This window comes from Trachemys scripta, chromosome 1 (assembly GCF_013100865.1).
Source record: "Trachemys scripta elegans isolate TJP31775 chromosome 1, CAS_Tse_1.0, whole genome shotgun sequence".
NCBI classification, from domain to species: Eukaryota; Metazoa; Chordata; order Testudines; family Emydidae; genus Trachemys; species Trachemys scripta.
The window spans coordinates 201211447-201227368 of NC_048298.1; the positions used below are offsets into that span (position 1 = coordinate 201211447).

Sequence of the window (15922 nt, forward strand, 5' to 3'; positions counted from 1 at the left end):
CTGGTACATTCAGAGACTCTTGCAGTCACATTGGGGAGAACTTAAAGATGCACAGATGGAGAACAGAAACTGCTCTCAGAATATGTGAATGTTGATTTTTGACTGAAGACATTCACTCTCACTAAACTTAAAGCATTTTTTTAAGGGTTTAATAATTTCCATACTAGATCCATCAGCTGTGGATAGCCATAGAAGTCAGAATTTTGTAACATTTCTCCATTCCTATTACCAACAGTGTTACCCTTTTCTTTCCCACTGAGCACAGAATGAAACTGGCAAGTAATATTGTTTTTGTCCCTCCTTTTTAAACACAAAAATGGGGAGAGCAGGGATAGTACATTGGTATACTATGTAATTTAAGATCCTTTGAAGCTGAGGAGACCATTCAAAATTAAGTATTTAGAAATAGGCCCTTAGTAAGTTTGGATTCATCGGAGAGTCTTTATGTGAGTTTGAATCTCTTGTGGTGGTTCTGTGTCCTGATGAATTGCGAATGTTAAAGACTCTAATTCATACAATATTTCTGCTCCATTTCGTAAAGATTTCATTGGACTGTATTTTTTTGGCGGGGGGGGGGGGGGGAGATTCCGCACTCAGCACTATAGTATTTCATTATAGTCATTTTTTATTTGTGCTTACCCTGTGACAGCTCTATAAAGGGTGTGCATCCAAAAACAGAATCAGTCAGTTGAAATGGTGAGGACATGTCCTGTTCTGTAAAGAAAAGCTTGCTTATTTACTTCAGCTATTTTTTCCAACAAAATAGAAATGACAGTATGGTGGGTTTGGACACAAGCTTTCTATTTAAATAGGATTCAAAAAGAAAAACATTCAAATAATGACATGTTTTTTCACAATTCCCCACCTTCCTGGCCCTGACTGTTATAAACATTTTAAGGTATAATGTGTTAGTGTTATTTTTCAAGTTCCATTCCATTTATTTATTCCCATCACATTTATTTGTCTTACAGTAGTAACATGACTAATCCAAGATCATGACCTCTTGTACCAGACTGTACAAATGCACAGCAAGAGTAAGTCCATGTCACAAAGAGTTTAGATAAATGAATGAGAAACGCAGACAGGTGAAGTGATTTGCCCAGCATCACACAGCTGATTGGTGGCAAACTAGGAATAGCATCAAGGTCTCCTGAATCCCAGTCTCATGCTCTACCTATGGGACCATGTTGCCTCTCAATGAAATATGTGATGATGATGTCTATTTTACAATGTCTGCTGTGAGGATTTGTTAGTTAATATTGGTGGCATATTTTTAAAATGAAAAGTGCAATTTCCTTTAAGTTAACAGTATTTTTTTTAAGAGGCCAACTGATCATATAGTACACTGCATGCAATGACTGCTCCTGAAAACTATCCACTAGAATGATTCTTAGTACACTGAGGAAATGAATGACAATTGTTAGGTAATTAGAGAGACAAGGTGGGTGAGGTAATATCTTTTATTCCATCTACTTCTGTTGGTGAGAGAGACAAGCTTTTGACCACACAGAGATCTTTATAAATTTAAATTTAGGTCTGGGAAATGTACTTAGGGCTTGGCTACGCTTGCAAGATAGAGCGCATTAAAGCAGCCACGGGCGCCCTAACTCACGACCCGTCCACACTGGCAAGGCACTTAGAGCGCTCTGATTCTGTGGTTAGAGTGCTCCTGGTAATCCACCTCAGCGAGAAGCATAATGCTTGGTGCGCCTTGGGTGAAACGCCCAGGCGTCAGTGTGAACAAGGTGTTGCATTACTGCTCTCTGATCGGCCTCCAGAAATGTCCCATAATCCCCTGATGTCAAGTGGCCACTCTTGTCATTGTTTTGCAATTGCTGCATGAATGAGGATATCAAAGTGTGAGGGTGGTGAATTGGACCCTAAGTGTTTAGGGATAAAATTATTTTTGAAAGTAAGAAATTCTGCTTATGAACTCTGTGAAATACTCTGGAGTGCTTACTGACACAAGTCTGTTCTTTTTTTACTTTGGGATCATGTATCATACAATAGTCGGAGAGACGTTCAAAATATTTCAAGCAGAAGCTCAAAGCAGGTGGGACTATCCTTTCCATCTTTAAGCTCTGTGAATCAATTGAAACAGCTACCAAGCCTGCCTGATTTTCAAAGTGTCTGAAGGTCATAGGTCTTACATTCTTTCTCCTAAAACTTTAATTTAAACATTAATAGTCCTTGGGGTCTTCTAATCTTCCTCTCTTCATATTCCAAGTCCTTAAATGTGAGTCCTTTTTACAGTACTTTTGCGGATTTTTTTTTAACATATCTAGTAGGGATGAGTGAAACTCAAAGGGTTTATAGTCTGGGTTCCCTTTGGAGAAAAACTGAAAAATTGGGATGCTTTTCAAACTGTCAAAAAACTCTTCCTGAGTTTGGAAAAAAAATGGGTTGGAAGTCTCATGAAAGCAGACTTTTCTATGAGATCTTTAGAACTTCCTGCTACTATTGGCGCCAGCTAGTCAGGGAAAAAATAGACATATATGCAGCATTTCAGCCCTTCCCAATCTGTTTCTGGCTAAGCTCTGAAGGAAAATTATGAGCACAAAAATAACACATGTCCACCTTACTTGCTAGGGTGGGACATATGCTTGGGCCAGCAAGGAAGAGGACATCGAGGCTCTTTCCACCGTGCATGAGAAATCCTCCTTCTTTCATGGTCAGCCAGTGCAGGAAGTGAGACTGTCTTGTCCCCTGTGTGGCCCTGATTGAACGGCTAGCTGGTTTGTGTTATGTTACACAGCATACACACAGAAGTTAAATAAAAATATTGAATGCTCTTGCTGGAAGTTTGCAATGTAACACTACTTTGTTTCTAAGAATTCAGAACGATCATGTGCAAGAACCCAAAAACAGAGACAAAAAGCAGGCTGCTCCCTAAAAGAGGCACAACTTGCCTTACCTTATTGTAGGCTGTCTCCATGTTAAATGACTGATGCTTGCATAGTTCTCTGCAAAGCTTCCCCTAGCCTGCAAGCAGGACCAGAACTGTTTTCCTCTCTCTCTCTCTCTCTCTCTCTCTCTCACACACACACACACACACACACACACACACACACACACATACACACACGTGACCAGACAGCAAGTGTGAAAAATCGGGACAGGGGGTGGAGGGTAGTAGGATCCTATATAAGAAAAAGACCCCAAAATCGGGACTGTCCCTATAAAATCAGGACATCTGGTCACCCTAACACACACACACACACACCGATTCTTACAGTGATAGCTCACAATTCCAATACAGTCTGCCCTAAACCACACTTTCCAGTTCCCTGGGGTCAGGGTGACCTCTGTGGTCCACCACATGCCAATTACCTGCTCAACTTCTTCCTCCTCTTTATGTTGAGGTTTGAATGTGGTTCAAGTGTGACCAGTTATCTTTTGGGTTGTGTGTGGCTGGAGCTGTCATTTTGTTTTGACTCTACTATATGCAGATCACCTATTGACCCTGAAATCAAAGTCAATATTTTCTGTTTCATGAAATATTTATGGGAAACTGAGAGAATGAGGAAGAAGTTTGATCAAAATGACTAGGAGCACTTTGCTTTCAAAAATATCCTTTCAGTGGAGTAGGAGTTGACAGTGCATTTTTAAATTCTGCCCTTTTAACACAGATCAGAAAATAATTCATTTTGGATCTATGGAGGGAAGAGTTGTCAGGTGGGAAACTTGTCCAGTATGTTGTAACTAACCCTTTGACCGCAGATCTCTGATGGTACAAATATGATAACCTTAGTGTCTCTCCTCCATTTCACTAGAATTTGATATATTTCTCTAATGCTTCACAGGTGAGATGGGAATATTCCACATTTTCACAGAAAGAGGAGAGTAACTGCTGATATAATAATGATGATAAATTATCTCTTTTCATAGAGACTCATTACTGCAAACAAAGATTACCTTCCTGCATCATTTCAACTTGGGATGTGATATCTTGATATGTATAAGATAAGCACTATCAGGGCTAGTTGGTAGCTTGAATTGTTTGGATACTTACTTATTACCTCTTTCCTTTGTTATGAGATAGTATTTTGTTGAAGCTGGAAAACAAACTAATCAGTTGTTTGCCTCTGCTTTCTTGCTGGGCATATGCCTCTGAAACATAGGGTTTTCACACATTACTGAGGGAAATGTCTGTGGGATCCTCTTCATAAAATATTGACAGCTTATTACTGGTGCTGTCTTTTTTTGCTAGGATGCAATGCCAAAGTTACATTAACCATTTGTTTTCTGTGAAGATCCTTTGGCACTTTTTATGAGGGTGGATCTGCCAAATTTCAATCTGAATAATTGCATTCTGCCTACTTTAAATTCCCCCCTTAATTTCAGTTGGATAAATTAATGGAGATATCCCATCTCCTAGAACTGGAAGGAACCTTGAAAGGTCATCGAGTCCAGCCCCCTGCCTTCACTAGCAGGACCAAGTACTGATTTTGCCCCAGATCCCTAAGTGGCCCCCTCAAGGATTGAACTCACAACCCTGGGTTCAGCAGGCCAATGCTCAAACCACTGAGCTATCCCTCCCCTTTGAAAGCCTTCACTTTCAATCCTAAACCACTGTGCATAGTTTAAGCAGTTCCTATCTCTTAATGCTGCCATAGATGTCTGCATGTCAGTAGAAGTGTACTATATAGTACTCTATCAAAAGTGATTACTATATAGTACTCTATTAAAAGACCTTTGGAATCCATCATGATAAAAGCAAGATGAAAACAAATCATTATTGTCCTAACTTGCTAGCAGATTTATTTTTTCCTTCTCTACAGCTTGTTCACTAATTAGGTGAAACCATCTTCAGCAAGGCCCTTATTTCTTACCTTGGTCTCATAACGGTTTCTCCAGTGGAGTGGGTGAAAGGGACAATGACTACTTAATGTTGCTTGTTACTGTTCGCTCTCTCTGTAACCTGCAGCATGGTGGCATGAAGTATTTGCTTGTAAATGGCACTTGACTCAGAGCAGATGTGTGGGTGGCCCTAGGGGGGAAAGTGAATAATAATAGTCCCAGATTATTTTTTTTTTGGTCTGGTGACTTGTGTGAACTTTATAATGTGGTCTTGGATAAATGATACTCTGCAGATTAGTCTAACCCACCATTGCATATATTTTTAAAAATATTTAAAAGTGTTTAACATTGCATTTGCATCAGTTTGTCTGCATGCTGGTGATACAGTACCAACATGCAGTTCACTGCTGTGCAAAGCATTTAGGATGGTGTAGTTATGCAAGATGCTATAGAAATTAAATATTTCTGTCATTCTAAAGAGAAAAGTGCTGTCTCCATGTTAAATGACTGATGCTAGACAGGTGATAGAAGTAGACATGTGGGGAAAAAAAACTATTTAAAATACTGACTGAAGAATACACCATACGTGTAACTTTAACTATTGATGTCATGTGTAATAACTATTCTAAATGTAGAAAAACATGAGCTCTAGGACAAAACATTCATTTAGTCTGTTTCTGAATTTAGCTGATTTTTTTCATAGTCTTTACTTTACTGACTTCAAATAGTCACCTTTACATTGCACCAGATCCTCCATTTATCAAAGTTCTTATGTAAAAAAGAGGATTGTTCTATAGAATTAAGAGGATAGCATTCTATTTAGTCATCTAATGTAGCTGTTTATGCAATTAGCTTCTGCTTAATGCCAAAATTCTTATTTTTATTTTTGATCAGTATTTGGACACTCCTGAAGACAGGTCATTTGGCAGTTCACTGATGGAGGTAGAAGTGGACCTGGACAGCTACCAAACAGCTTTAGAAGAAGTACTCACATGGCTTCTCTCTACTGAAGATGCATTACAAGCACAAGGAGATATATCCAGTGATGTAGAAGAAGTCAAAGAGCAGTTTCACACCCACGAGGTATATGTGAACCACAGAGACTGAGAAACCAGTGCAAACACTTCATCATCTATTAATTGGTGTTCATCTATTTGTATGGTACATTAAGATCAAAATCATAAAATTTTCACCGGTGCTATTGTCAGTCCCTGTTCTTTCCTTTTCCATTTGGTTTTGGAGACTTTAAATTTAGCACTGGAGACTTTGCCTCTGACACAAGGTGAAGGTGTTTATTTTTACATTGGGTTACAAAGTTAAAATGAATTTTTAAACCAACTTAATTTGTTTTTGAAAATATGTGCAATTGAAGATAGTTCTACAAAGTATCCCTTTTCCTTGTAATCTTAGTTAAGATTTACTTTTCTTTTATTTTCAGGGCTTTATGATGGAATTAACAGCTCACCAGGGACGTGTTGGTAATGTTTTGCAAGTGGGGAATCAACTTATAACAGTTGGGAAGCTTTCAGATGATGAAGAAAATGAAATCCAAGAACAAATGAATCTGCTTAATTCTCGTTGGGAAAGTCTCAGGGTAGCCAGCATGGAAAAACAAAGCAAGTAAGTAATGTGTGTGTGGGGGGGGGGGGGGGGAGTTAAAAATTTTAGATTGCAATAATACAGGGGTGAGAGGGTGATACTTCGTTGCAAATGTATACTTGATCCTAAATTTTAGTTTATCTGCAATTTCAAGTGCATCAAACTCTAAACTTTCGTGTTCATTTGAAAATGGAAGTTGAACAGATGGAAAGCTGTCAACAGTTTAGATTTTAGCAGCATTTTAAATACTCTTTATTCAACCTATCCTGGATTTTTTTCCAGAACATTTCCTCAAACAGCACACAACATTTAGTCAATAGAATAGGAATTATTCTATCAGAAAAACTGGTTTCCAGTTTTGGACAGGGGGTGTGAACTTTTCAAGTCTATATTAATCCATTTTTAATCTAATAAATGGAGATTGTCAACAAAAAGTTGCTGAGATTTGTTGTCAGAGGAATTGCTCTGAGAACACATTATACTAGTCAAGTAGTTTGAGCTTGGTTCCTATGGCAATTCTGATTTCTTATTGGACATGTGAAATCATGGTAGGTTAAAGCATTTCATGTTTATGTTGTATACTTTTAATACTTAAATATAGGTTAAATATAAAGGAAAGAAAGGGATTTGAGTTCAAATGAGAGGTGAAATGCCAATAATAAAAGAATATGATAACTATTATTTGTTCACATGTACTACTTAATATAAGAATGGATATGTTATTTAAAAATGGGATCCTTTATTCTTCTATCTATTAACACACATAAGGACAAAGTTCTGATATGATATTGGTAACTTAATTCTTATTCATAGTAAAGAAAATTAACTACTACGTATTCATATTAAAGTTAAATTAACTATTAGACTTGCTAGCTTGGTAGAAATGTACACCTTTGCACTATATGAAGCCAGGATGTAAACCTTGAAATCAAAAGGATGATGATAATTTTCTTAAAAGCAGAAAAGCTACGGACCATTTCACTCACAAGAAAATTGAAGGGTTGGAGAAGTAAGGTGATGAGATGTTAAGTGGGAGGTGAAGGAAAAAGATGAAGGGTTTGAGGTAGAAAATGAGTGAGAGGACAGGGAATTGAAGCCTTTAGAAAGGAAGAATGGATTAAGAGTAGAAAAATGAGTTATAGGTTAGCTGCAGGACTCTGACTCTCTGTATTTCGATTTCCATACACAATACAGTACAAGAACATTTACATTAGGTAGGGCATGGTATAGCAGAGAAGGCTGATGTTGTGGGATATAGAGGGGATTGGAGCAGAAATATGATTGCAAAAATGGGAGGAGGAAATATCCCTGCAAGTTTCCTTCCCTCAACCTTTAAAAAAGAATACAGTTGCCTTTCAGATTGTTCAGAGGGATTGGATATTGTCCAGGTTCTCATCTTTTCTCCCCCTCCCCACCCCATCTGTTGATTTCCTGAGACGCTCTTGAATCTCTTCTGCATAAAATAACTCTACTTCAGAACAGTTTACTTTGGTCATATTGTGTCTTATGGAGCTCTGTTTACTTAACTTATCTGTTTTCATATTGATTCTATACAAAACAGGAATTGAAGTGTAAGATATTTTACTGTTATAATGTATTTATTATTCTACCAAAATGAATCAAGGGGAGAATAAAAAAACAACTACTAACCATTACCAGTGTGTTTATAGAAATACAGTAGTAATTACTGTAGATTATAGCTGCTCTCATCAGTAAAATCAACTGGATGTAAGTTCATAAGACCTGGGATTGGAGGTCTATATTTGCTTCTTTATTGCTCAATGTGTTGGTGATTATATGTGAAGTCCTAGAAGGGCCCTACATTGGTATCTAGAGGTGTCTGAGACAGTCACAGCAGTTGTGCTTTAAGTGGCAAACTGCTTCTGTCTGTGCCAAGAGTAGAGCTAGCTGGAAAATGTTGGTTCAAGTGAAATTTTGACAAAAAACTGAAATCAACTTCAATCCAAAAGTTAAACTCCAGTTATGGGGCCATAGTATTATTAGCTGATGGTCCTTGATTCATGACTCATGGCAATCTGTCAAAGGCTGGCTTTTGTGACATTTGATATGCAGTGCAAAATATATCAGTTTACTCAGATCTTTTATTGTACCAGGGATTTTATGCTAAAATGAAGAACTTTGTTTTCTGTTACTAGTATGGAAGCAGGAAGTCACAGGTTTCAGTTAAATACTTTTATCTAACTGTAGCAACAACACAACAGATGGGATCCCATTCTGTATCTTACTCAGAGAATCTCTAAACTATGTATGGTCTTCATGTTTCTCTTGTCCACGTCCTTATACACTGCACTTCTTCAAAGAGAGATACAAGATGAGACCACTATGTGCCATTGCAATGATTTACAGGCAAGTTGCAAAAATTAAAAATAAATTAAAATAAAATCCCACAGCAATACATACAACTACCAGGTAGCAAAAATGTTATTAACTGAATCAAATTGCCAAAAAATATCCAGCTTACAACCATATCTGCAGTTGCCTGATCAAAAGGTTGGATGTAGCAGCATGTCCTGACAGGATGATACATTTGTTTTATTTCAGCCCAATGGGATGGTGGGACTTACAAAGTCAAAGGGCCTTTGGAGAGAATGTTTTCCACCAGCTCCTTCACCAAAGAGTCTCTAACTTTAGTGTTTCTGCTAATACCAACTCAGAGAGGGGAGGCAAGCCCGCAGGATGGATGGGCACTAAGGATGTTCAAGATGGTATAGGTCAAAACCAATAGTTTAAGCTCCACCTGGAAGGCTGTTTGCAGCCAGTGTAGATCCCAAAGCACTAGTACCATGTGTTCATGCTATGATACTGCAGTTAAAAATCTTCATAGTTGTATTCTGCACCACCTCTGTTTTCAAGTATAGGCCTCTGCAGAGCACGTTGCTGTAATCCAATTGGGAGGTAACAAAGATGTGGATCACAAAGAGAGATTCATATCCAAGGACCAGGCGCAGATGAAAATAAAGCTATCTTGGTAGTTGTTACTATTTGATCAGCATCTCTAACTGACATATCCAGGGTAAAATCCAGACTCTTGAGTAGCTGTGTCACCCCAGCCCTCTAACCTGGGGTTCGAGTTACTTCTATAGTCTCCAGCCTGGACTGCTCACAACCAGCCTCCAGTATGCAAATCACTCCCAGCTGTGTCTGTGTATGTGCTGCAGCCGGCCAGCCACACCTTGGCTCTTAAGTCAAGGTTATACAGCAGGGTGACACCAACATACTGCTAGTCTTAGATTTCCCCCCAGAAACGTATGTCTTGTATTGCCCAGCCCTCTCCCGGATAATACAAATTCATATAAAGTCCATATTTCATTCATAGAAATAATATGCACATACCTTGTTACCCCAAATGGAGTTTCATAGACAGTTCAGTTTAAACACACTGGATTATAAAACAAGTTTATTTAACCACAAAGAGCAAGATTTTAGGTGAGTACTTTTAAGTAGATATGATTATAAGAAAAATAAAGATAAAACACAACTGGTGCCTTAACAATCTATGTTAAATTCAAAGCAAAGTTTTTCAAACCATATGCTCTCAGTAGTCTTACTGATCAAACTCGTTAGGTCAGAATCCCTTCTCCAGTTTAGTGGCTGCTTCCTTTGTTCCTTCTGGTGCATGAATCGAAGGACAGCAAGAGAAAGAGGGAGGGGTCGTTGGAGTTTTTATGCCTCCTTTTGATGCTGTCAGTTAGCCACTTGGGAAACATTTCCAGCTGAGATTCAGGAGTCAGAATGTCTATAGGAAAGGATGTTCCCTGCTGCTTTTTCCTCACCTATTGGAGCTTCTTTTGTTTCCCTTCCTGCTTGATGACTCTGTTTACTGCTTAAATGCAAATTAAGCAGAACACACATTCCTTTGTTTGAGACAGACCTAGTCACCAACCTGAGTTTGGAACATGTGTTAAGAAGACCAAGCAGTGGTCTCTTATAACTTCAAATGCAATGTTGCCACATGCGTTTTATCAGGACAATATTGACCAATGAATTATGAGGTTTTCAAATGATACTTCGAAAGGGATACTTTGTACAAAGATGATTACAATAGTATTCAGGGTGTGAACACAGGTACATTCTGTCACACTAACGAAACCCTCAAGCTGCAAATGTTACAAAGATGCACAAATCTCAGATAAATAATCTGGTTGCTCCCGACAATCACCACCACCTCAGTCTTGTCCAGATTAAGTCACGATTATGTTCAAATATTGTGTTTGTGTATAAATTATTGTTTAAAACATATATGCTATACTGCAGCATACCAGAATTCACTCACTCAGCACTTTGAACAAGTGGAGTAGTGGCTACACATCTTCAGATTTTTTTGTCTAGGACTCGCTTAGCCCCAATTCTGCTAATTGCAGGAGCAGCAAAAGGCAGAATGTTATGGTGAAGACAAGAGTGAGTAGGTTAATATATAGATATATTAGGGTATATATTCCTGCTTACATAATTGACTATTACACTTTTAGTTACTAAATAACAAGAAGAAAATATCCTAAAGTTAACACCTATATTAAAACACCTGACAAATGATCTTGATTTTACTAAAAATATATTAGGAAATCCTAAGTGTTTGAATGAAATGTGGCTTTTAATCCACATTCTCTGTATAACCATGGATCAAAGTAAAGCCCCTTCCAGGAGCTTGACTTTATTTACAAAGGAACATGAAGATGATAAAAAGTTTGGTCCATGCCATCTATTAAGGTTTGGATGCTCAGCTGAGCCCCCAGGTTTTCTTTGCTTCAGGCCAAAGATCATCACTGTAGCTGAGTTTAGAAGCATTATCCTTCATTTTTCCACCCCCTCCGGCCAGAAGGCACTTCCTCCAGGTTTGATACTGCTAACTAGGCAGTAGATCAGGACTGGCTTCAACCTCTGTCTCCAGGGAAAATTGTTTTTACTTTCCTCCCCTAGTCTTGTGTGGGGCTTGTCCACCTCATCACAATATGTTGTAAGCAAATCAGACTGCAACTGATCTAGAATGAACAACTGTCACTCTACTTTACAAGTCTTGAACACATTTATGACAAAATTATCCTCTCAGACCTACGCTATTGGACAAGTCTCTGCTGTTGTGAATACAACTCCCATGATGACACTGAGAAGCTGTCACATGTAAATAGAGGATTATTGCAGACATAATAAAAGTGTGGGAAATTCAGGGAATTTGCCAATAGTTAATAAATGTTTAGCAATTTTTTTTTTAAAATATATATTTGTAATAGAAAATTGCCACATGGTTTTGATTTCCTATTGGCAAGGAGTATTTCAACTTTTCCTTGGCATTTATTTTCAATAAATGGAAATTATTAAATCTGATGAGATTACTATATTATTGAGAGAGAATTGCAAACACACTTCCATTAAAAGCCCCCTTTTTCATGCTATTCTCTAAACCTGAAGTTTATAAAGAGGCTTTTCATCAGTGGCGTGGTGGGGTTTTAGTTTTTTTGTTTTCGTAATTACTGTTAAAATGGAATTGAATTTTTCCTCAAGTTGAATATGCAGTCTGTATCTTTGACTTACACCCGGGAGGTGAACATAGCAAGTATTTTGGATATTCCTGTCCATAACAGAAGGGTTGATTGTTTCTGGATTTAAATATGAACAGTAAGAGGCAATATTCTGTAATGTTATGGACTTGTGATAAGAGAATCTCTATTCTGGAGGGTGAAAGATGAAGGTTGATCTTTAATCTCTGACAGGCTGGCGCACTGCATTCATGTTAACTGTAGAAATCGTTAGGGATGATGTTTCTTTCATAGCAGTACACTGATGCCAATATTGTCATTCACTGTATCTTCCAGAATTAACTAGAATGCAGATTTTGCTATTTATTACTGTACTTAATAAAGCCATATTTTAGGAAGAAATAAACATTACAAATCCTAATATACTGGGACACAACATTTCTTAAGGTGCCTTCAGGTATTGAGGATTTCTCTTGCTTTTGCACACTAAAAAGGCTATTTCCTGTAATTTTTTCATGAAATAGGTTTTTAAAGAGATGAGTTTCTTCAGTGGTGTAGCAGCATTTTGTGACACTGTTATAAGCCACTTCTTATTTGGGGAATAAATCCAGCTAACCTGCCTTAGAGGAGCTAGTCAAAAATGTAATGATTTCCACCACCACCCTGAACACCATCCATTTTATACAATAAAATATGTGATAACACCAAAACAAATAGAAGCAGAAGTTTACAATTACATTGTGTCCTTTAAAATGATTATATTTTTCAACTAGAGATGGACACTGACTATTCAGCTATGTTTTATTTAGGGTTTTATGCAATGCTTATCACTGTCATATCTGAGCTACCAAGTTTGAATTTAGATACGAGTTTCCTCCAAGGTTGGACAGAATTTGGAACATAGGAATGTAGGAATTGCCATAATGGATTAGACCCATGATCCATCTAGTTCAGTACATCCTGTCTCTGAGAGTGGCCATCATGAGTGGACATCCACAAGAAGATGTAAGAGGGAAAGGCTGAGATTTTAGTTTGAACAGGAGGAGACAGACCTGGAGTAGAGAGGTACATTTGTGAGTTCTCAGCATGGAGATGGTAGTTGAATTTTTGTGTTTGTGGATGAGATTACACTTGCATGGGGAAGAGACGGGGTGGAGAGCAGCACATACTGGCAAAAACAAAAGTCAGTGCCTGTGGACAAGGTGTAGAAGGAGAAGAGAAGGGGACCTAGGACACAGCCCAGTGGACACCTTCCCCCATAGAAAGTTGGAGGAGGATGATTCTCCAAAGAACATGTTTGAAGGAGCAATTATAGAAGTAGGAGGAGAAGTAGGAGAGGACAGAGTAACAGAAGCCAAGGGGCAGGATAAGATTTCAAGACCATCCTGCCTGTCACTCGTAAACTGGGCATCATCTTTGACTCAGACCTCTCTAGGTCCTTACAACTAGACTTACATCTACTTCTGGAACATTCTGTATAATATCTCTGATATAGCCTTTCCTATCCATCCACACAGTTCAAACTCTGGTCCAGTTCTCTTCATATAACTTGATTACTTCAACATCCTTTTCTTTCGCCTAAACAAATGTAATCTTGTCCTGCTCTTATCCATTCAGAATGCTACTGTAAAGAACATCATCATAGCTCTTTGCTTTGGCCATACGTGGAGAATTTTGATATTATCCAGCCTGACTGCAAGTAGTTAAATCTGAGGAGGCACTTGGAGGCAGGCGATTGGTGGGGGTAGGGGGAGGGATGGGACCGACAAACAGGAAATGAAACGAGCAAAAATAAGGTAAAATTCAGAGAATACCCCAAGAGTCCTTTAGGGAACAGTGGGGAGAGGGGGAGAGGAAGCTATTAAGAAATGCCCCCATCTGGCTCCAGCCAGGCTAACAAGTTTTACTCTGAGTCTAGGTTCTAAGGGGATACTAAAAGGGGAGGGGGGGTATTGACTCCCGACTCCAATCAGCCCATGTTGCCAGTCCCCACTGCTCACTTGTTAAATTTTTAAACAAGCACATTCATGCTTTCTCCCATGCTACATTCACACTTGGGAGAAGCTCCCTATAAACATCTAGAAAACTGCTTCATTATCTAATTAAAATCCTCCATATGACACACTTTTGCTGTGGTGCCTCCACACAGCCCAGCTGTGGGCAGGCTGCTCTTGTGCTGAGACCCACTGCCTATCTTGCTAACCAATTTTCTCATTGTTTTCTGGTCCTTCTCTGCCTCGGTTATCTCTTGCTTTATACTAAGATCGGAAGCTTTTGGGGGCAGGGACCATCTCTTTTTTTCTATACAACCCCCAGTGCTATGGGTTCCTGATCTAAGAGCAGAACTGCTATGTGCTATGGTAACACACATAAGAAATAGTAATCCCTCATAGTTGGAGATCGGCTTGAGCATCAAATTTAATCTCTTCCAAAATTTGTTAGCAGTATCTATTACAGTATCTATTACAACTCTAGATATTCTTGTCCTCCATACAGATGCCCAATCTATATTTGCTAAGTTTTTGGTGTTAGTGACATTATGTTGCAATGAGCAATTGATTTACGTTTTCCGGAGGAGGAAGGTGGAAAACAATTTTTCCTTACATTGGTTTGGAATTTACCAGTGCCAGATTGACTGATTTTATCCTGCCACTTATTCCATGGATCCATGGACAATTATGAGATCTACACTTAAATTTCCATCTGTAAAATTAGGAGATGAGAGCTGCTGCTGGAAAAGAGAGATTTCTAAAAAATAGGTCTAAATATGTCATTTTTATGTGTGCATACGTTATACCTTAAATGGTAATTCATCAAAGTATGACTTCTTCATTATCAGGATTGCCCTTGAAAGAATTAAAAGCAATGGAAGAATGAGAGATGGCAACCTGGCTTTGTAGCAACATATGATTTTATTCTCCCTGAATAAATTATAATTAATTTGGTTGACAAATAGATCCTTCAGGGAAGAAAAATATTACTTAAACATGAGCTCAATGAGCCTGCCCATGTTCTAGGAAAGCGGACATAGAAAACATAAGGAAAATCAGCACATTCTTCAATATGGGGGAAACAAAAGCAAGCAGTCAGTAAAAAGGAGAGATTTTCTGATGTGATATACAGGAGAGCTGCCAGCTTTTCTGCCGCCCTAGGCAGCAGAAGATCCTGCCCTGAAATGCCGCTCCCCACAGAGGCGGCGGAAGGTCCTGCCACCGAAATACTGCCGCGGTCACTGCCCCCCCAAATTGTAGCGCCCTAGGCAACCTCCTAGGTCGCCTAATGGGTTACGCCGGCCCTGGCGATATAACAGTAGAAGGGACCCAGTAGTTCAAAAAGAGGGTTAGCAGGTCAGAGCATAAGAGTTTTCTGGAGCAGTGCAATTCTGCTATTGCTATCCTACAGTAAAAGGAGGCCAAAGGAGATCTGGTATGTGTTCACCATATGTATTGAAAATGTTTGGCTCTTGTAGAACTGCACTAATGACCCGAAGAAAAACAGCAGGCTTTTTAAAATATGATTCTCTACAGTGAAGCATCTGTGTGATAAATGTACTACTGGAGAGGAAAACCTAATGTAATCAGGATTACTTTATGGAGGATTTCACAACTATTAAAAAGCATTCAGTCAACGGAAAAGTATTCTGTAGTAAAAAATCAAGAGAGCCAAACAATGAACAAAGATTACAATAATCTCTGAAGAGATATACATGAGTATTAAAACCTCTACATATGCTTATAGCAATAAGCGGATGTTTGGAAAATACAAGGAGGAGGAGGAAAAAAACACTATGGAAAAAAAAATGTGATAGTTTTTTTTCAGAGATCATTTCATTCTCAGACTTAATATTCCTTGTCATAGAATGATATTGATATTCTTTATAATAATCATCAATGTTCTATCTTAATTTTTAACACTGTGCAAATTTTCTGTATAATACACCTCTACCTCGATATAAGGCTGTCCTCGGGAGCCAAAAAATCTTACCGCATTATAGGTGAAACTGCATTATATTGAACTTGCTTTAATCC

The 15922-nt window shown here is 38.4% G+C and overlaps 1 protein-coding gene across 9 annotated transcripts in view; it reads left to right on the forward strand.

The window, feature by feature from the left end:
• DMD (dystrophin) overlaps positions 1–15922 on the forward strand; it is a 1855422-nt gene that overhangs the window by 553605 nt on the left and 1285895 nt on the right. For all 9 annotated transcript variants that reach the window (XM_034754682.1, XM_034754655.1, XM_034754674.1 and 6 more), the window contains 2 exons: positions 5695–5883; positions 6239–6420. In XM_034754682.1, the coding sequence (XP_034610573.1) occupies positions 5695–5883; positions 6239–6420 (371 nt within the window). The remainder of the gene's footprint in view (positions 1–5694; positions 5884–6238; positions 6421–15922) is intronic.